This window comes from Gigantopelta aegis, chromosome 13, assembly GCF_016097555.1.
Source record: "Gigantopelta aegis isolate Gae_Host chromosome 13, Gae_host_genome, whole genome shotgun sequence".
Taxonomy (NCBI): Eukaryota; Metazoa; Mollusca; class Gastropoda; order Neomphalida; family Peltospiridae; genus Gigantopelta; species Gigantopelta aegis.
In genome coordinates this window covers 6,444,931-6,466,421 of record NC_054711.1, presented here as the reverse complement: position 1 = coordinate 6,466,421, position 21,491 = coordinate 6,444,931, and the positions used below count along the sequence as shown (strand labels likewise).

General features: G+C 37.3%; 1 protein-coding gene across 1 annotated transcript in view; it reads right to left on the bottom strand.

The window, feature by feature from the left end:
• Positions 1 to 21,491, bottom strand: part of LOC121387647 (low-density lipoprotein receptor-related protein 2-like) — a 181,602-nt gene that overhangs the window by 69,606 nt on the left and 90,505 nt on the right. The window contains exons 26-41 of the mRNA XM_041518825.1: positions 21,150 to 21,358; positions 19,888 to 20,072; positions 18,576 to 18,804; positions 17,131 to 17,338; positions 16,241 to 16,366; positions 15,411 to 15,574; positions 14,825 to 15,078; positions 13,021 to 13,195; positions 12,048 to 12,270; positions 10,518 to 10,649; positions 9,664 to 9,765; positions 8,394 to 8,594; positions 7,365 to 7,500; positions 4,053 to 4,224; positions 1,578 to 1,691; positions 666 to 774 (exon numbers count right to left, since the gene is read on the bottom strand). Coding sequence (XP_041374759.1) covers positions 666 to 774; positions 1,578 to 1,691; positions 4,053 to 4,224; positions 7,365 to 7,500; positions 8,394 to 8,594; positions 9,664 to 9,765; positions 10,518 to 10,649; positions 12,048 to 12,270; positions 13,021 to 13,195; positions 14,825 to 15,078; positions 15,411 to 15,574; positions 16,241 to 16,366; positions 17,131 to 17,338; positions 18,576 to 18,804; positions 19,888 to 20,072; positions 21,150 to 21,358 — 2,739 coding nt within the window. The remainder of the gene's footprint in view (positions 1 to 665; positions 775 to 1,577; positions 1,692 to 4,052; positions 4,225 to 7,364; positions 7,501 to 8,393; positions 8,595 to 9,663; positions 9,766 to 10,517; positions 10,650 to 12,047; positions 12,271 to 13,020; positions 13,196 to 14,824; positions 15,079 to 15,410; positions 15,575 to 16,240; positions 16,367 to 17,130; positions 17,339 to 18,575; positions 18,805 to 19,887; positions 20,073 to 21,149; positions 21,359 to 21,491) is intronic.

Genomic DNA, 21,491 nt, shown 5'->3' with positions numbered 1-21,491 from the left:
GAGCAACTTTGAGTCTGCCTACAACAATGTTAAACCTGTAACTTTTTAAAAAACACAAAATTAAAAACCAAAAACGATCCATTCAATGACAATATATTTTATCTAGCGGCAAACAATAGGAAATGTTTTATTTAACGACGCACTCAACACATTTTATTTACGGTTATATGGCATCGGACATAATATTATATTATGGTTAAGGATCACACAGGTATTGAGAGAGGAAACCTGTTGTCGCCACTTCATGGGCTACTCTTTTCGATTAGCAGCAAGGGATCTTTTATATGCACCATCCCACAGACAGGATAATACATACCAGTTGTGGAGCCCAGTGGCAAACAATCAGTAAAGCTCCTGACTATAACAACTGGTATCACAGCTAAAGCAACTGCTGTTGTTACGTTCGAGCCTTGTACACAATTCCAATAAATCGTCTCCTATTACAAGACCAAAGGCTGTGTTATGTACTATCCTGTCTGTGGGATGGTGAATATAAAAGATCCCTTGCTACTAACAACGAAATATAGCAGGTTTCTCTCTATGACTATATGTCAAAATTACCAAATGCTTGACATCCAATAGCTGACGATTAATAAATCAATGTGCTCTAGTGGTGTCGTTAACCAAAACAAACTTTAAACTTATTACAAGACAGATGTACTCACTTTGCGGCTGAACTGTTTTATCAAACACAGCCACATCCTGTAGGTTATCTAGGTTCGACTTCACCAACTCAGGGACACCGACGGAAGCCACTTTCTTTGATCGAAACATCTGTAAAACAAATAAAATGTTATCGTGTAAAAAAATTAAAACATATTACATGTACAATATGTTTCCATGGTTAAAATATCTGAATCATTACAATACTTTCTGATATTGAATCATCTGTAACCACATTAAAATATTAAATGCTTTCTTTCCTTAAAACATCTGCTTTCTTAGATTCAAATATTACTACAAGCAGCAAAGTGAGAGTGGCCCTTTAACACGACAACAGCGCTTTCTTAGATTCAAATATTACTACAAGCAGCAAAGTGAGAGTGGCCCTTTAACAAGACAACAGCGCTTTCTTAGATTTAAATATTACTACAAGCAACAAAGTGAGAGTGGCCTCTTTAACAAGACAACAGCGCTTTCTTAGATTCAAATATTACTACAAGCAACAAAGTGAGAGTGGCCCTTTAACAAGACAACAGCACTTTCTTAGATTCAAATATTACTACAAGCAGCAAAGTGAGAGTGGCCCTTTAACAAGACAAAAGCACTTTCTTAGATTCAAATATTACTACAAGCAGCAAAATGAGTGGCCCTTTAACAAGACAACAACGCTTTCTTAGATTCAAATATTACTACAAGCAGCAAAGTGAGAGTGGCTCTTTAACATGACAACAGCGCTTTCTTAGATTCAAATATTACTACAAGCAGACAAGACAACAGCACTTTCTTAGATTCAAATATTACTACAAGCAGCAAAATGAGTGGCCCTTTAACAAGACAACAGCGCTTTCTTAGATTTAAATATTACTACAAGCAGCAAAGTGAGAGTGGCCCTTTAACAAGACAACAGTGCCAACCTTCTTGAGGTTTTTATCCACCCAGTAGATGTATTCTCCAAACACAGCAATACCAAACGGACTGGGCAGGTTGGATCGGATGACCTGTCGATCTCCTCCACTGAACGACACACTCTGAAACACAACACATACCATGACTTTAAAATACGAGTGAGAGACAAAGACAAGGCATGGATGGATGGATGGATGGATGGATGGATGGATGGATGGATGGATGGATGGATGGATGAATGGATGGATGGATGGATGGATGGATGAAGGGATGGAGGGATGGATGGATGGATGGATGGATGAAGGGATGGAGGGATGGATGGATGGATGAAGGGATGGAGGGATGGATGGGTGGATGAATGGATGGATGGATGGAGGGATCGATGAAGGGATGGAGGGATGGGTGGGTGGGTGTATGGATGGATGGATGGATGGATGGATGGATGGAGGGAGGGAGGGATGGATGAAGGGATGGAGGGATGGATGGGTGGATGAATGGATGGATGGATGGAGGGATCGATGAAGGGATGGAGGGATGGGTGGGTGGGTGTATGGATGGATGAATGGATGGATGGATGGATGGATGGATGGAGGGAGGGATGGATGAAGGGATGGAAGGATGGATGGGTGGATCAGATGACCTGTCAATCTCCTCCACTGAACGACACACTCTGAAACACAACACATACCACGACTTTAAAATACGAGTGAGACAAAGAAAAGACATAAATGGATGGATGGATGAATGAATGACTGATTAATGAACAAATGTATGAATAATTCTAAATGATACAAAGATAATGAATGATTGACTGACTGACTAACTAACTGAATGAATGAATGAAAGAAAGGATGTATGAATGAATGGAATGATGTGATAATGTATTTTTAGTTGGATAGATGGGTCACATGTCAGTGGATGGATGAATATATTTGGATGGATGGATGGATGAATGGATGTATGAATAGATGGGTGGATGGATGGTTGCCTGGATGGATGGACTGATGGATGGGTGGATGGATGGTTGGAAAAATGGATGGGTTGGTGGATGAATGGATGGGTGGTTGGAAGAATGGGTGGGTGGGTGCATGGATGGGTGGATGGATGGGTGGATGAATGGGTGGGTGAATGGGTGGGTGGATGGATGGATGGATGAATGGATGGATGGATGGTGGTTAGATGGATGGATGGATGAATGAATGGATGAATGAATGAAATGATGTGTTAATGAATTTTTCGTTGGATAGTAGGTCACGTCAATGGATGGATGAATGGATTTGGATGGATGGATGGATGGATGGATGGATGAATGGATGGATGGATGGTGGTTAGATGGATGGATGAATGAATGGATGAATGAATGAAATGATGTGTTAATGAATTTTTCGTTGGATAGTAGGTCACGTCAATGGATGGATGAATGGATTTGGATGGATGGATGGATGGATGGATGGTTGGATGGTTGGATGAATGGATGGTTGGATGGATGAATGGATGGATGGATGGATGAATGGATGGTTGGTTGGCTGGGTGGATGGTTGGGTGGATGGTTGGATGGATGGATGGTTGGCTGGCTGGCTGGGTGATAGTTGGGTGGATGGTTGGATGGGTGGATAGATGGATGGGTTATGGTTGGATGGATGGATGGGTTATGGTTGGATGGGTGGATGGATGGATGGATGGATGGATGGGTTATGGTTGGATGGATGGATGGATTGATGGATGGTTAGTTGGATGGATGGATGGATGGAATGGATGGATTAGTGAATGGATTGATAAATAGGTATTTCATGTGTTGGCAGAAGCACAGGAAGATAACCAATATTCTCCCATTCCTAACCATGCAGAACAGACCCATTCCATGTCAGCCCATGCGGAATAAATCTGTCTTACATGGGCTATGACGTCATTGCATTTAACATGGGGAGTATTACAGTGTTGGCAATATATGACATCATATTAATGCAAGTTGGTTACTTTTAGATGGATATTTTGTTATTAAAACCTTCTTAAATAAAAAGCTTGTTAATTTGTAGTGTTAAATATATTTAACACATGAAACAGATGCAACAAATATGATAGTGTAGTTTATTTATGACAAAATGGTCAAATAAAGAAGTTACTTTTTCAGCCGTCTTTGTTTGTTCATGTAAAATAATGCTTTATTTATCAATTTATCAAATGGATGGATGAAAAAGACTCCATCATATGCTATCATGTGGGATAAACAAAAGTAACCCCTTGGTGGGGGATATTTCTACCCTGGGACTTGGCAAACCTCGTTACAGGTAGAAATTTCCACCACCTCGGGTGTACTTTTTCTATCCCACATGACCACATATGATGGAGTATATTAAACCATCATAACTTGGAGAGACAATAAGAAATGAAAGTTGACAGTGTCAATGGACCCGCCCCCCACCCCCCCCCCCACAACCCACAACACACAAAGATCTGTCACTACATGGTCTTCATCTCCATACCTGTACTTGATCCACGACGGAGTCGACCCAGAACAGGCGGTGAGTGGTGATGTCGACGACCAGGTCTCGCGGGTAGCTGATGCCGTTCACGACAATCACCACCTGCTTACTGCCGTCCAGGTTCGATCTCTCGATCTTTGGCTGCTGGCCCGAATCCATCCAGTAAAGATATCTAGAACACAAGGAAAGACAAAAGAGCAGTAAGAAGATATGTTTAATTTGTAAGTGTACTTGTACGTCTGTATGAATGTGTTGAAATAATCTTAGGACAAATACCATTTAAAATGTGTCGAGGTGTCGTTAAACAAACATTCCTTTCCTTTCCTCTCTCACTCTTGACCAAGTGTTAAAATAACCATATGTCAGACAACGAATAGCCGTAGTTTAAAATGTGCTGAGGTGTCGTTAAACATGCCTTTCCTTTCCTCTCTCACTCTCGACCAATTGTCAAAATAACCATAGGTTAGACACCAAATAGCCGTAGTTTAAAATGTGCTGAGGTGTCGTTAAACAAACATTCCTTTCCTTTCCTCTCTCACTCTCGACCAACTGTCAAAATAACCATATGTTAGACACCAAATAGCCGTAGTTTAACATGTGCTGAGGTGTCGTTAAACAAACATTCCTTTCCTTTCCTCTCTCACTGTCGACCAAGTGTCAAAATAACCACATGTTAGACACCAAATAGCCATAGTTTAAAATGTGCTGACGTATCCTTAAACGAACATTCCTTTCCTTTCTTCTCTCACTCTCGACCAAGTATCAAAATAACCCTATGTTAGACACCAATAAAAGTAGTTTAAAATGTGCTGAGGTGTCATTAAACAAACATTCCTTTCCTTTCCTCTCACTCATGACCAACTGTCAAAATAACCATATGTTAGACACCAAATAGCCGTAGTTTAGAATGTGCTGAGGTGCCGTTAAACAAACATTCCTTTCCTTTCCTCTCTCACTTTCGACCAAGTGTCAAAATAACCATATGTTAGACACCAAATAGCCGTAGTTTAAAATGTACTGAGGTGTCTTTAAACAAACATTCCTTTCCTCTCACTCTCGACCAAGTGTCAAAATAACCATATGTTAGACACCAAATAGCCATAGTTTAAAATGTGCTGAGGTGTTGTTAAACAAACATTCCTTTCCTTTCCTCTCTCACTCTCGACCAAGTGTCAAAATAACCATATGTTAGACACCAAATAGCCATAGTTTAAAATGTGCTGAGGTGTCGTTAAACAAACATTCCTTTCCTTTCCTCTCTCACTCTCGACCAAGTGTCAAAATAACCATATGTTAGACACCAAATAGCGGTAGTTTAAAATGTGCTGAGGTGTCGTTAAACAAACATTCGTTTCCTCTCTCACTGTCGACCAAGTGTCAAAATAACCATATGTTAGACACCAAATAGCCGTAGTTTAAAATGTGCTGAGGTGTCTTTAAACAAACATTTCTTTCCTTTCCTCTCTCACTCTCGACCAAGTGTTAAAATAACTATATGTTAGACACCAAATAAAAGTAGTTTAAAATGTGCTGAGGTGTTGTTAAACAAACATTCCTTTCCTTTCCTCTCTCACTGTCGAACAAGTGTCAAAATAACCATGTTAGACACCAAATAGCCTTAGTTTAAAATGTGTTGAGGTGTCATTAAACAAACATTCCTTTCCTTTCCTCTCTCACTCTCGACCAAGTGTCAAAATAACCATATGTTAGACACCAAATAGCCGTAGTTTAAAATGTGCTGAGGTGTCGTTAAACAAACATTCCTTTCCTTTCCTCTCTCACTGTCGACCAAGTGTCAAAATAACCATGTTAGACACCAAATAGCCTTAGTTTAAAATGTGCTGAGGTGTCGTTATAACAAACATTCCTTTCCTTTCCTCTCTCGCTCTCGACCAAGTGTCAAAATAACCATATGTTAGACACCAAATAGCCGTAGTTTAAAATGTGCTGAGGTGTCGTTAAACAAACATTCCTTTCCTTTCCTCTCTCACTGTCGACCAAGTGTCAAAATAACCATATGTTAGACACCAAATAGCTGTAGTTTAAAATGTGCTGAGGTGTCGTTAAATAAACATTCCTTTCCTTTCCTCTCTCACTGTCGACCAAGTGTCAAAATAACCATATGTTAGACACCAAATAGCTGTAGTTTAAAATATGCTGAGGTGTCGTTAAACAAACATTCCTTTCCTTTCCTCTCTCACTCTTGACCAAGTGTCAAAATAACCATATGTTAGACACCAGATAGCTGTAGTTTAAAATGTGCCGAGGTGTCATTAAACAAACATTCCTTTCCTTTCCTCTCTCACTCTCGACCAAGTGTCAAAATAACCATATGTTAGATACCAAATAGCCTTAGTTTAAAATGTGCTGAGGTGTCGTTAAACAAACATTCCTTTCCTTTCCTCTCTCACTCTCGACCAAGTGTCAAAATAACCACGTTAGATACCAAATAGCCTTAGTTTAAAATGTGCTGAGGTGTCGTTAAACAAACATTCCTTTCCTTTCCTCTCTCACTCTTGACCAAGTGTCAAAATAACCATGTGTTAGATACCAAATAGCCTTAGTTTAAAATGTGCTGAGGTGTCGTTAAACAAACATTCCTTTCCTTTCCTCTCTCACTCTCGACCAAGTGTCAAAATAACCATATGTTAGACACCAAATAACTGTAGTTTAAAATATGCTGAGGTGTCGTTAAACAAACATTCCTTTCCTTTCCTCTCTCACTTTCGACCAAGTGTCAAAATAACCATATGTTAGACACCAAATAGCCATAGTTTAAAATGTGCTGAGGTGTCGTTAAACATTCCTTTCCTCTCTCACTCTCAACCAAGTGTCAAAATAACCATATGTTAGACACCAAATAGCTGCAGTTTAAAATGTGCTGAGGTGTCGTTAAACAAACATTCCTTTCCTTTCCTCTCTCACTGTCGACCAAGTGTCAAAATAACCATATGTTAGACACCAAATAGCTGTAGTTTAAAATGTGCTGAGGTGTCGTTAAACAAACATTCCTTTCCTTTCCTCTCTCACTCTCGACCAATGTCAAAATAACCATATGTTAGACAACAAATAGCGATGGTTTAAAATGTGCCGAGGTGTCGTTAAACAAGCACTCAATTATTTTCTTGTTACACATGGTACATACTACAAGATGAGTAGGGTTTAACTTTCTCATTACAAAGATACCAATAGCGCTAAAATACGCTGTATAACATACCGGTATAAATTTCACTTTTTAATTGCTGATTAACTTTCGCATTATAAAGATACCAATAAGACTACTGCAGACTATAAAATATTAGCAAAATTCACCTTTTAATAGGATTGACAGCAATGCCTTTAAGCGAAGCTTGAAACTTTCGAGCAATCACGCGACGATGGGTGCCGTTCAGTCTGGCTACCTCTACGAATGTCTCCATTGCAAATGCATTTGTAAAATACATATTTTCTGAAACGAAAAAACAGATTATTACTGTTATTAAGTAAAATACTGTGAACTTGATTAACAGTGTGACTATGTCTTTGCGAATACAAATCTTAGTGTATGTTTGACAGTAATATAAATAATGAATGTACAGTGAAACCCCTCTAAACCGGACACCCTCAAGACCATGTAAAACGTCCAGTTTTAAGAGGTATCTGGTTTAGAGAGGTTCTCTTCTGCACAGATACTTAAAAAGGGCCCATGAAAAACGTCCAGTTTTGAGAGAATTCCGGTTTCAAAGGGTTCAGTTTTGAGAGGTTTCACTGTATATAAATTCCACCTCTTGGAGATTGGGCATGATCGACCCAAAATGTGAGGCATTCATTTTTTTTTTCCCCAATTTATTATTTCAGAATATAACAGATATTAAATGAGACAGATTATTACTTATAAATAAAACAATTATTTCAGTTGTTGTAACAATTGGTAATTGCAATGCAAATAATGTATGTATATAAATTTCGATAGTGGGCGAGAAAGACATGGAATTTTTAGGCACACCCCCCACCCCCAAGTTTACAGTTACTGCCAGTAGTAAAGATTATTATTACAAAATGAAACAGACATTAAATACAACAAATACTGAAACTATTAAATGAAACTGTATTATCATTATTAAATAAAAGATTATATTTATTACAAAAGGAAAACAATATCAGTAATTGAAAATAATTATTATCTTATTCAATGAAGTTATCAGAATTATTATTTGAAACAGATTATAATATTAAATTGAAAAACATATATTGTATATAGCCAACAGAAACAAATTATATAGAAACAAATAATATAATTAATAGATTATAAGAAAACTCACAGCAGATTATATTTTTTTAAAAATAAAACAACGTTATTACCTGCAATCCAATCTATTGCGACACCGTGAATTCCATTTTTACCGATGCCATAAGTTATAATTTCCTCAAAACCAGTCCCATCTGGTTTAATCCTGCTTATTCCTCCTAGCTGCTGCTTTCTGTTCTTCTTCTTCACTATCAGGTCAGTCCAGTAGATGAGACCTTCCTTCACATGGACATCGATTTGGCCAGCAGCTCTACCTGTACAAAAACCATCAAAGACTGAGTCAACCTTCTAACAACTGCAGGGATTGAATTTAATAATTTGTCTTCCACAGCAACTTGTAACAGAATTGCCATGGGTGAAAGTGCCCACCGACGGCAATTTTTATCCTGCCTATGGCAGCTTTTTAAAAAAGTCACATTTGCAGTAAATAAACATGACTAAAAGGTTATTTTTCTTATGTAGACATATTTCAAATATGCAAATGTTAAATACTGGCAGATAATGTACACCAGGTGTATACATTTTGCCATCGTTAAGAACCTTTATCGACTGCACAAAAGTGCCGTCCATGATGATCTCTACATTGAGCAATTTATATTTTAAATTGCCGTCATTAAGTTCAAGTTCTGCTATTGTAGACAAGATATCTCGCCCCACATCACACAAGTCTTCACACTGTACATTCCCCAATTCATATTTTCAACTGTTTTGCACATGGCACTGACCAGAAATTTTAACTGAACAGGGAATAGATTAATCGAGACTATGGCATTACATTTTTGTTTTTTAATGAAAATTTAGAATTTGGGGAATTTTGAGTTGAAAAAGTTACTTTTGTAAGTATTTTCATTTGACAACAGTGGCAGAATGTCACTGTCATTTTGAGGAATAGATAGTTGAATGTGACAGCTAATTTGATAATAAATTTAAAAGAAATTAAATTGTGGTGAGCAAAACACAGTGATTGAGAATAATGGCCATAAAAATACAGGACATCTAACCTCAATTGCGAAAGAATCGTAAGAGAGATACACGTAGAGAGAGAGAGAGAGAGAGAGAGAGAGAGAGAGAGAGAGAGAGAGAGAGAGAGAGAGAGAGAGAGACAGAGAGACAGACAGAGTGACAGAGACAGAGACAGGCAGAGACAGACACACACACAGACAGACACACAGAAAGACACTGATATTTAAAAAGAACAAAATGTAGTTAATATGTAATTTTAGTTAATATAAAGGATCTGTTAGTTGGAAACATTTAATAATGGCAGCAAAATGAAGACAATTTGTTAAATACAATGACCAATAAGGTTTCTGTTTGTATTACCTTTCCCAGCAATCGGAACCATGGCCTCAACGGAATCACTGCTGGTCAACCCGAAACCTCGAATCATTTCGAACTGAGACACAACTACAAATGAACTGATAGCTGGAAAAAAAAAACAGAAATAAAATAATGTTCAAAGATGAAATATGACTTTGGATAAAAACAATTGCAGAAAACTTGCTTATTGAATACTTTAAAAAAAAAATGAAAGACAGATGGCATTAAGTCTGTGAGTTTTTAATATCTATCCCAGCACATTATGAACTATGGTTGTCATGACATCACTTGGTCTAGAGAATAGCTGAATACCAGTAATGATCTTTTGTATGCACTTTCACAAAAGTCAAGACAGTACATATCATGTAATTTATGCCAGTGAATAGACACAGGAAATTGTTGGCTTTGCTAAGATCAGCTATTGGATGTCAAACATTTGGTAATTCTGACACGTAGTCATCAGAGGAAACCTGCTACATTTTTCTTAATGCAGCAAGGGATCTTTTATATGCACCATCCCACAGACAGGATAGCACATACCACAGCCTTTGATATACCAGTCGAGGTGCACTGGCTGAAACAAGAAATAGCACAATGGACTCACTGACAGGAGTGGACACAAAGGCTGGATTTCAATCAGTTGTGTCGGAGTGGACACAAAGGCTGGATTTCAATCATTTGTGATAGAGTGGACACAAAGGCTGGATTTCAATCAGTTGTGTCAGAGTGGACACAAAGGCTGGATTTCAATCATTTGTGATGGAGTGGACGCATTTAAAGGCTGGATTTCAATCATTTGCGATGGAGTGGACACAAAGGCTGGATTTCAGTGAGATTTGTTTCTCTGTACAACTCACCGTGACAGGTTCCATTCTTGAAGCGGGTGAAGCCTGTCCCACAGTCACACGCCCTGTCTCCATTGGGACTCCTCGGCAGACAGAGCTGGTCACACCCTCCGTAGTTCTTGGAGCACCCGTTCACCTGAATACCTGACGAGGCAATATCTCAAATAGTTTATAAAGAATAAAACAAAAACAATTCAAATTGGTAACACTTGGTCTCATATATTATTGTCAGTATTTCTAAACAGCGCATCCAACCAGTGATAGAAATAAGCAGAATTTTTCACTAGTCCACCAGACAAATACATCTAAAAATCTACTTGTCCAAGAATATTTTTATTTGTCCAAATAAATAGTTTGTTTAATTCAAGTACAAGGACGATGGTTTTCATTGTTTAAAATGAAACTTCTTTGAAAATATTTAATTGTCCACTGGACAACCACCAAGGTACATTTTGTTTGTCCGAGCAGATTTTCACTTGTCAGGACAAACGGACAAGTGCTTATTTCGAACACTGCCAACTATTTTTGAATCTTGTGATAAAATGAAGCTGACTAGTAAAAACTGTCAGTAATAGCAGCTGTCAAATTATACTTTAGGAAAATAAAACTTGAGGAAGGAAATTTTAATATTTGTAAGCGGAAATATGCAATTCAAGCACTTTTTAAGATGATTTTCTCAAATTCAAGCACTTTTTAAGATGATTTTCCCAAATTCAAGCACTTTTTAAGATGATTTTCTCAAATTCAAGCACTTTTTAAGATGATTTTCCCAAATTCAAGCACTTTTCATGGGTTTTGACAAATTCAGTGTTTTTTTATTACGATCACTCAAATGCAAACATTTTTCAAATCTGTATGCACTCTGTACTAGTAATAAAAAAAGAGAGTTAAATTAAATTAAATTAAAAATTAATTTAACAAATGGTACACTGAACTACATGTAGATGTAGTATTAAATGTTTTAATTAAAATTATTATTTTCCTCCTGGTTTGCAACAAAATCTCGAAATTGACAGTTTTTAGCAATAATCCCACTCTAGCTGTATTTTCACATACAAACAGAATACAGCTAGAGAACACTTGAACTATGTTAAGGGAAAGAAATTTGATAAAATCCCTATAAAGTTCTGTCTCAAGGGGCCTTAACTGTCAAAAATGGGCAAATCCACATGAAAGTAACAGGATCTGTAACTACATGATGCAGCTCGATATCTTAACACACTATTTAAAAAAAAACTGTCTGGAAAAACTATATGTGAGATAGATGGATAGACGGACAGACAGACAGACATTCATAACAATCAGGGAACATAATTTTCTTACTATGGTATATATTCTACAAGTTATTTATTTCTAAGCTGATTGTTTTCTAAATTGCATACAAAAATAGTGCTTTATTGATATTTCCAAAACACTTTTACTTTTCTTCTTATGTCAAAACTGAAGTTATTTACAAAAAACCCAATGTTCATGGATGCTAAGAAGGATTAATAATACCTCAGTTGTCTTTCAAAATAAATTACGAATAAATCTCCTAAATACCTTTCTTGTGTCTTTCATAGTAAACCTTGAGAGCCCGGAGACCTTGGATGTTCGTCCTCAAATGTTTTTTGTTGTTGCGTCCAGGAATGTCAATAACTGTTATCCGTTCATAGTCCGTGTCAGCATAATACAGGCGGTTGTTATAAACAGCCAATCCACTCGGACTGCTCAGGTTTTCAACCACGGTTGATTTGGAGCCCGTATCAATAGAATAACGATCAATCTAGAATAATAAATGAATGAATGAATGATTGAATGAATGAATGAATGAATATATGAATGAATGAATGAAAGAAGTACAAGAAGGAGAGCTGGTAGAGTGCTCACCTGTAGATCTAATATATGACAATTGAGATAAACACTGTATCAATGTAATAAAGTCACAAATTTCACATTTTGATATATGTGAAAATCAGCACCTTTAAAAAAGTTAAAATCAGTTATTGGAAGAAGAAGGAAATGTTTTATTTCACGACGCACTCAACACATTTTATTTACGGTTACTATGGCGTTGGACATATGGTTAAGGACCACACATATACTGAGAGTGGAAACCAGCTGTTGCCACTTCTTGAGCCATCCCACAGAGAGGATAGTACATACCATGGCCTTTGTTACACCAGTTGTGGAGCACTGGCTGGAACGAGAAATAGCCCAATGGGTCCACCGACGGGGATCGATCCTAGACTGACTGCACATCAAGCGAGCGCTGTACCACTAAGCTATGTCTCTCAGCTATTGGATGTCAAACATTAGCCAATTCTGACACGTAGTCTTCAGAGGAAACCGGCTACATTTTTTCATCAGATAACGAGTAACAAAGGATCTATTTTTAAAGGCACTTTCCCACAGACAGGATAAGCAACATACCATGGCCACCAGTTACAGGTCAAGAAATGGAATGGGGAAAACCCCAATGGGTCCACCAACTGTAACAGAAAAGAAGTTAATAGTGTAATAGAAAGCATATTACCCTCTGGTAGAACCTGTCGGCCCAGAACAACATATTGTTCTTGGTATCGCAGGCCAGGTAGACGGGGTTTCGTATCCCGGCGTTGACGAGAACCTTGGGGTCGGTACCGTCCAGGTTCATGGATGCAATCTTCATCGTCAACCCACGCGAACCACGGTCCGACCAGTACAGCTTCCTGAAAGAAAACAAAGAAACAAGCATTCTGAGAGTACTGCTAAAGCAATACATACATGTAACTTCTACCAGGTCCAAGACATTTTTGTTTCTCCCAAGTTCAAGGGCCATAACTCTGTGAGAAATGGGTAAATCATCAGTAACAGAACATGATAAAGCTATATACAAACTCTCATCTCATTATATAGGGGTGTTACAAAAAAAAAGTCCGGAAATTAATTTTTCGTATCTCCTAAGTTCAAGGTCCATAACTCAAATGGGTAAATAGCCATGCACATTAAACTTTATCTGTAAAAGTACATGATAAAGCTATATACAAAAGGACAGGAAGTAAATGTTTTATTTAACGATGCACTCAACACATTTTATTGACGGTTATATGGCGTCGGATATATGGTTAAGGACCACAAAGATATTGAGGGAGGAAACCCACTGTCGCCACTTTATGGGCTGATCTTCTTGATTAGTAGCAAGGGATCTTTTATATGCACCATCCCACAGACAGGTTAGCATATACCACGCCTTTGATATACCAGACATGGTGCACTGACTGGAGTGAGAAATAACCCAATGGGCCCACCAACGGGGATCGATCCCAAACTGACCGCATTCCAAGTGAACACTTCACAACTGGGCTACATCCCCCCCCCCCCCCCCCACAAAAGGACAGAGATGATACCTATAGTCCCCTCCTCTTGCAATCTAATTAAAATTAGCTTCACTATTACATGTGGATCTAACAGCAGCCAGTTGGAGCTCATGTCCACCAATCAAAACCTTACTTGCAGAATCATGCCAGTGATTTGAAAATAATTTGAAAACATTGCGAATTATCCTGAGGGTATACGATATGTTTCATGTGAATTACGAATGCCTTATTTAGACCAGTAGAACTAATTTTAATCAGATTGCTAACAACACTGCGTAGTCTCCAATGTCCAGGTAACATTTCGTCTGTAAATAATAATTTAAATATTGACCAATCACACTTCGCCTTTTATAATGTTATTTGGGAGCATGCAAATTCTAAACATACCAGGCGAGTCTATTTTAGTGGCCGCAGTACAGCAAACCATACCAATACGTACTGGATGAGTTATCAGTCTTCAATTTTACATTAAAAATTATTTATTTATTTATAAAAAAAAAAAACTAAATCAGTCTTCAGTTTTACATTACAAATTATTTATTTTATAAAAATAAGGAATTCATAATTCACACAAAACATGTCGTATACCCTCAGGATAATTCGGAATGTTTTCAAATTATTTTCAAATCACTGGCATGATTCTGCAAGTAAGGTTTTGATTGGTGGACATGAGCTCCAACTGGCTGCTGTTAGATCCACATGTAATAGTGGAGCTAATTTTAATTAGATTTCTCCTCTTGGACCAGTAGATAACTAATAAAGCATCTATTTTTCACTGCATCCATGATTTGAAACACTCTCAATTTTTCTTAACATAGACTAGTCTGGTCCTTTTTCATGGACATGTATAATTTCCATAACAAAATACACCAAATTAATCAATAACTAATTAAATACTAAAGAAAACATCTCAAAAAAAATAATTAAATAAATAAATAAAAATAAACAAATAAAACATTAGTATACCAATACACAACTTACCCTTTAATTGGATCAAGACAAATGGATAATGGATAACCAATGCCGGTGTCTTTCCCTGTGTTGCTTAGCAACACCTTGCGGTAGTGCTGTTTGCCGTCCAGTCTCATGACCTCAATGAAGCCGGCCTCAGCGTTGGCCCAGTAGATGTTGCGTGACACCCAATCAATGGCGACGGCTGTCGGGGTTCCCACTATCGCTGTCGGGACAAACTCGGACACATTCTGACCGTTCAGCTGAATTCGTCTTAGACTTCCCTGAAACGTAATTTAAAGCAAATAATCTTAATAATAGGAAAAACAGGGGACTAACTTGGACACATTCTGTCCATTCAGCTGAATTCGTCTTAGATTTCCCTGAAACGTAATTTAAAGCGAATAATCTTAATAATAGGAAAAACAGGGGTCAAACTTAATTTATATCACTCAACTCGATTGGTTGGCGTTCCTGTAAGGTTGTAGTGTGCCAATCGATGACATCATCGCGTGATTTCGAAGTGTTACATCCCACTTGGTTTTCTAGTGGGATATATCACTTTGATATGTTCCAAGATATTTTTAACCATATGGGTAATAAAGTGCGTTCTTACATTTTGTTTCTGAACATAATAAATCATCTGCTCCTTGCTATCAAAATCAAAGTCGAGCCCGTTGGGGATGGAGCTGATTGGAACGACCCCATTCGATTCTGCTTTGTCTATCGTCAGTCCGGCAATCTGACTCTGGGTCATGTACAATAGCACAGTGTTATCCGCTGAAAACATAAATAGCAAAATATTGAAGTCAACCACTGCAACAAAAACACTAGTTTCGTTTTGTTTTTAGTTTTCTGCCGCTGAGTTTACACATGCATTTCAATGGGTGCTGTAGTCAATAGTAGACAACTCTAAGACAATAGTCAAGAGTAGACAACTCTAAGACAATAGTCAAGAGTAGACAACTCTAAAACAATAGTCAAGAGTAGACAACTTAAGACAACTGACACATGGCCAATGCCATGCTTGAGTGTGTTTACTGGATGGTGAAGGTTTTAAAAACACGTCAAATCATTTAAATATTGTCAAATAATACTTCATTTTCTTACTTCATTGGTTGTTGTTTAACCTTTTGTGAAGAGTATATTATCTATTATACATACTCTCAACACAGAAATTCTTCACATTTGTGTAATAAATACAGTACATACTTAGGACTTGTGTAATATTAATTATCTATATTATACACGGCATACTCTCAATAAGATTTAAATTCTTCACACTTGTGTAATAAATACAGTATGTATTCAGCACTAGTGTATTATCTATATTATGCATACCCATGCACTAGTGTAATATTATCAACATACCCTGAAATTTTGCACTTGCATAATAAATACAGTATGCACTAAGCACTAGTGTAATATTATCTGTATTATACATACTCTCAACACATCTCTTGCCGAGTGCGTCCAGCTTGTGTGCGATGGGACAGGCACAGGTGTAGCCAGGTTTGTTAGGGGACAGCAGACACATGTCACTACACGGGTTACTGGAACATGGGTTGGTCACTGAAATTAGAGAGATCAGATACAAATTCATTCATAGAGATTATTATGAGCTTCGGTGGCGCAGTGGTTAATTAAGCCATCAGACAACAGGCTGGTAGGTACAGGGTTCGCAGCCCGGTACTGGCTCCAACCCAGAGTGAGTTCTTAAGGGCTCAATGGGTAGGGTAAGGCCACTACACCCTCTTCTCTCTCACTAACCGACTAACAGCTAGTCCACTGTCCCAGACAGACAGCCTAGATAGCTGAGGTGTGTGCCCAGGACAGCATGTTTGAACCTTAATTGGATATAAGTATGAAAATAAGTTGAAATGAAATATGAGCTTGTGTGTCGTACTGATTTTACAAAACGAGTGTCAGGATTTTTGTATTACCCGAGCAAGAGTGAGAGTAATACATGTACATGAAATCCGACACATGTTTGGTAAAATCAGTACGACTCACACACGAGTGTAATAATTTCTTTATTAATCATATTATTATTGTTATATATTATGTGTGTGTGTGTGTGTGTGTGTGTGTGTGTGTGTGTGTGTGTGTGTGTGTGTGTGAATGACAAAAGAAACATATTTTAATTTAGTTTTATTTCATTTTGTTAAAAATAATGATTTGATCCCAATTATTTTTTGTGTCTTTTGAAAAATATAAATCTCTTGTGATCATTTTAGGCCCATTTTGACAGACAATTTACTGAATTAACTGTCATGAAATTTTTTTTACATTTCTGTTGCTGTTTAGTTTGTAAACAACAATATGATGGTATATACCTGGTACTGTGCTGGGAGGTATTCCCATTTTGAGTGGCTGTGTTGACATGTGGTACGCGGCAATGCCCAGAGGTTGAGAGAGACTCGAAACCACGACTGACCGGCCCGAGCAGTTGAACTTGTTACAACGAGACACGCGATTCGCTGCTCGGTCCGTCCAATAAACATTATCCTCAAACACTACCAGCGCATGGGGGTGTCGTAAAAACTAAAATACAAAGAACATTTATTAACATTTTCAGTTTCATCAAATACTAGCTTTTATTAACATTTTCAGTTTCATCAAATACTAGCTGTGAATGAGGATGTCTAAACAACTGATAAAAGAACATTTATTAACATTTTCAGTTGTGTCAAATACTAGCCGTATATGAAGATGTCTCAAAAACTATTTTTTTATATATTTTTTTATAATTTTCAGTTTCATCAAAACCTACTACTGTATGAAGATGTTTTAAAAACTGAGAAAAAAATGAATTCAATTCATATCCGAACATATCAAAAACAGAAAACAACATTACATTTTTTTTATTACTTATCTTATGATTCAGGGGTGAGGTGAAATAATTCAAAATAAAATTATGTTTTTACCATCAATTATTTCATTATGACTATAGTTTATGAAACACTGGAAAATACAAACATTTATTAATTATCTTAATTAAGATTCAGGAGTGATAAGGTGAAATCGGGGAACATTTTGTTCAGTAGGCCTATAGCGTCGCAATTCACTACAGAAGTTTCAGATACCGCTACACAATTTTAAAACATTAAACAGTAGTTGCTAATCAATTTTCAATTGACTAGAAATATCGCTAATTAAGATTTTGAAAACAAAATGTTCCCTGGAAGTAGAAGTAATTCAAAATAAAATCATGGTTTCACCATCATTTATTTCTGATCATATGAGTGACTAAAACAAGCATTCAGAGAATACTGCTAAAGCAATACATGTCCCCTACCAGGCATAACAATTTTTTTAATCTCTGTGAAAAGTGAACAGATCGCCATGAAAGTTAAACTTGATCTGTAACAGTACATGATAATGCTATATACAAAATTTCATCTCAATATCTTCGGAAAATAAATTTTCATATCTCCTATGTTCAAGGACCATAACTCCATCAAAAATGGGTAAACTGCCATGAACGTAAAACTTGATCTGTAACAGTACATGATAAAGCTATACGCAACATCTCTCAAGGTCTTCTAAAAAAAAAACAATCTGAATTTTTTTTTTCTGTATCTCCTAAGTTCAGGGGCCACAAATCTGTCAAAAATGGATATCTTGCCATGAACATAAAACTTGATCTGTAACAGTACACAATAAAGCTATACACAAAATTTCAGCTCAATATCTCAAATCATTCTTAAAAAAACCCATCCGGAAAACTGTATGTGGAACAATCAAACAGACAGACAGACAGGATTAATAAAAATCTCACATGATTGTTTGAGAAAACTGTGTGTCTCCCACTCCCGTCATAGTTACAGAAGTCTATGAAATCCATCCGAGCATCAGCGAAGTAGATGCGTTTGTTCGGCAGGTCAATAGCCAGACCGTTTGGCCAGAATATACGATCATTGATGATGGTCATCCGGCCGCTGCCATCCAGTCCGGATCTCTCTATCTTAGGCTTCTGGCCCCAGTCCGACCAAAACAGAAATCTGAAGCTACACAAATAAAATGTAGCAATTAATGGGTGTAAATATTATGTACTGGTTGGACTAATGTTAACATTTGTAGTCAAAAATACAATCTGATTAAAATTAGTCTACTGGTCTACCAGTAGATGTAACAGCATTGCGTGGACTCCCATGTCCAGGTGACATTTCATCTAAAATAACAATTTAAATATCAACCAATTACATTTCTCCTTTTATAGCATTATTCGGGAGCATACAAATTCTAAAAATATCGGACGAGACTATTTATGGGATAAGCGAACTTGTTGGTCTATTTCAACATTAAAAAACAGGGGGAAAAGTGCAGTAACAAACTCTGGATTGCATACTAGTATTAACAGATTTTATGGCTATACCATTACAGTTTGGGTTTTTTTGTCTTGAAACAAATTTTATATAAAATTTTATATTGAAATTACTTTCCGGCATACTTCGTAATAATTCACCCGAATCATTTCGTATACCCACAGCATAATCCTGAATGTTTTCAAATTCTTTTCAAATCACTGGCATGATTTTGCAAGTAAGGTTTTGATTGGTCGAATGAAAGGTCAACTGAACATGAACTCGAACGGGGTGCTGTTAGATCCACAGGTAATAGTAATTAACCAATGGAGCTAATTTTAATTAGATTGTCAAAAATACTGTATGCAATATATCAACAAATCACACAAAGTATTATAGCAAAATGTGGAACCTGCTAATTTTTAACATGTTGCTTTATAACACCCTAGTATATACATGTAGGTGCTCTACTGTCGGAGCTAAATTCGGCTCGTAAAGATATTAAAGAACAATTTAAAAAGAAAACACACACAAAAGGAAAGCCCTGTAAGGTATCAGGGCTATTAATGCGGGGTGGTGTAGTAAAAGTAATTGGTGCACAGTAATACATACGGCCATATCTACACCTAGACAAAAAAGGCCACCTAAAGTTTAAAAATAAAAGAGCATCCTTTCATACATTTTGAGTCAACTGTCCCACTTGCCCCTTCCTATGTATGGCCCTGAATGCAATTTCACCCAGTCAATGCATCCTGTTTTATAATGCCTTTCAGTAAATGGACATACCCGTCTCTGGGATCGAGGATGATGCCACGTGGATTGGTGAGGTTTTCACTGAAGAGCACGATGCGATTTCTCCCATCCAGATTCGCCACCTCCACGGTCTCCATCCGATAGTCAGTCCAGTACAGGTTATGACCTATCCAGTCAACCGCGATATCTTCCACTATGTCAATACCAGTCTTAATTATCTGAAATACAAATAATACAGTACAGGTTGTGACCTATCCAGTCAACTGCGGTATCTTCCACTATGTCAATACCAGTCTTAATTATCTGAAATACAAATAATACAGTACACGTTGTGACCTATCCAGTCAACCGCGATATCTTCCACTATGTCAATACCAGTCTTAATTATCTGAAATACAAATAATACAGTACAGGTTGTGACCTATCCAGTCAACTGCGATAACTTCCACTATGTCAATACCAGTCTTAATTATCTGAAATACAAATAATCCAGTACAGGTTGTGACCTATCCAGTCAACCGCGATATCTTTCACTATGTAAACACATATTTAAAAAATTAAAGTTAATTTTGTTTAACGACACTACTAGAGCACATTGATTTATTAATCATCAGTTATTAGATGTCAAACATTTGGTAATTTTGACGTATAGTTTTCAATTAGTAGCAAAGGATCTTTTATATTCACCATCCCAGACAGGATAGCACATACCATATACATCTTTGATATACCAGTCGTGGTACAATGGCTGGAATAAGAAACAGCCCAGTGGGAACATCGATAGGAAATGCAATACAAATTGTAACCTATAGTACCCGGTCTGTCGGCTAATTTTCTGTAACATCAATATTTATCTGGATTATTTGAAATCAGCAACTCATTTCATTGATATCCTGCATAGTTAAATTCTTGTAGCATATAAAACAAGTAAAAGTATATCTGAAGATGAAGGAAGGAGATGTTTTATTTTACGACGCACTCAACACATTTTATTTACAGTTATATGGCATCAGACATATGGTTAAGGACCACACAGATATTGAGAGAGGAAACCCGCTGTTGCCACTTCATGAGCTACTCTTTTCAATTAACAGCAAGGGATCTTTGATATGCACCATCCCACAGACAAGGTAGTGCATACCACGGCCTTTGATATACCAGTTGTGATGTACTGGCTGAAACGAGAAATAGCCCAATGGGCCCACCGACGGGGATCTATCCCAGACAGACCGCATATCGAGCGAGTGCTTTACCACTGGGCTACGTTCCGCCCCTCCCTGAAGATGAAAACCTACCTCTGTGACGTTTGTTCCATTGTATGTAGACCTGTAGATCTTCTTGTTCCCAGTATCGGAGAAATATATGTGCCCAGCCCACGTGTTGACATCGATACCCGACAACGCTCGTAGATTTGGAATCGGCAGGTCGCGGTAGAGCTTTGATGAAAGCTTTGATCTCACAACCGATCTTCGTGTCGCAACCATTAAAAATATTTCAGAGCTATCTGAAAGGAAAGAAGAGAAAAAGAAAGGAATGTTTGTAACACATCAGTGAATTTTAAAATACAGTACAATCTCGTTGGGTTGAACTCGGAAGGTTCGAATACATCGTAATGCTCAAATCAAACAAAAGTTAAA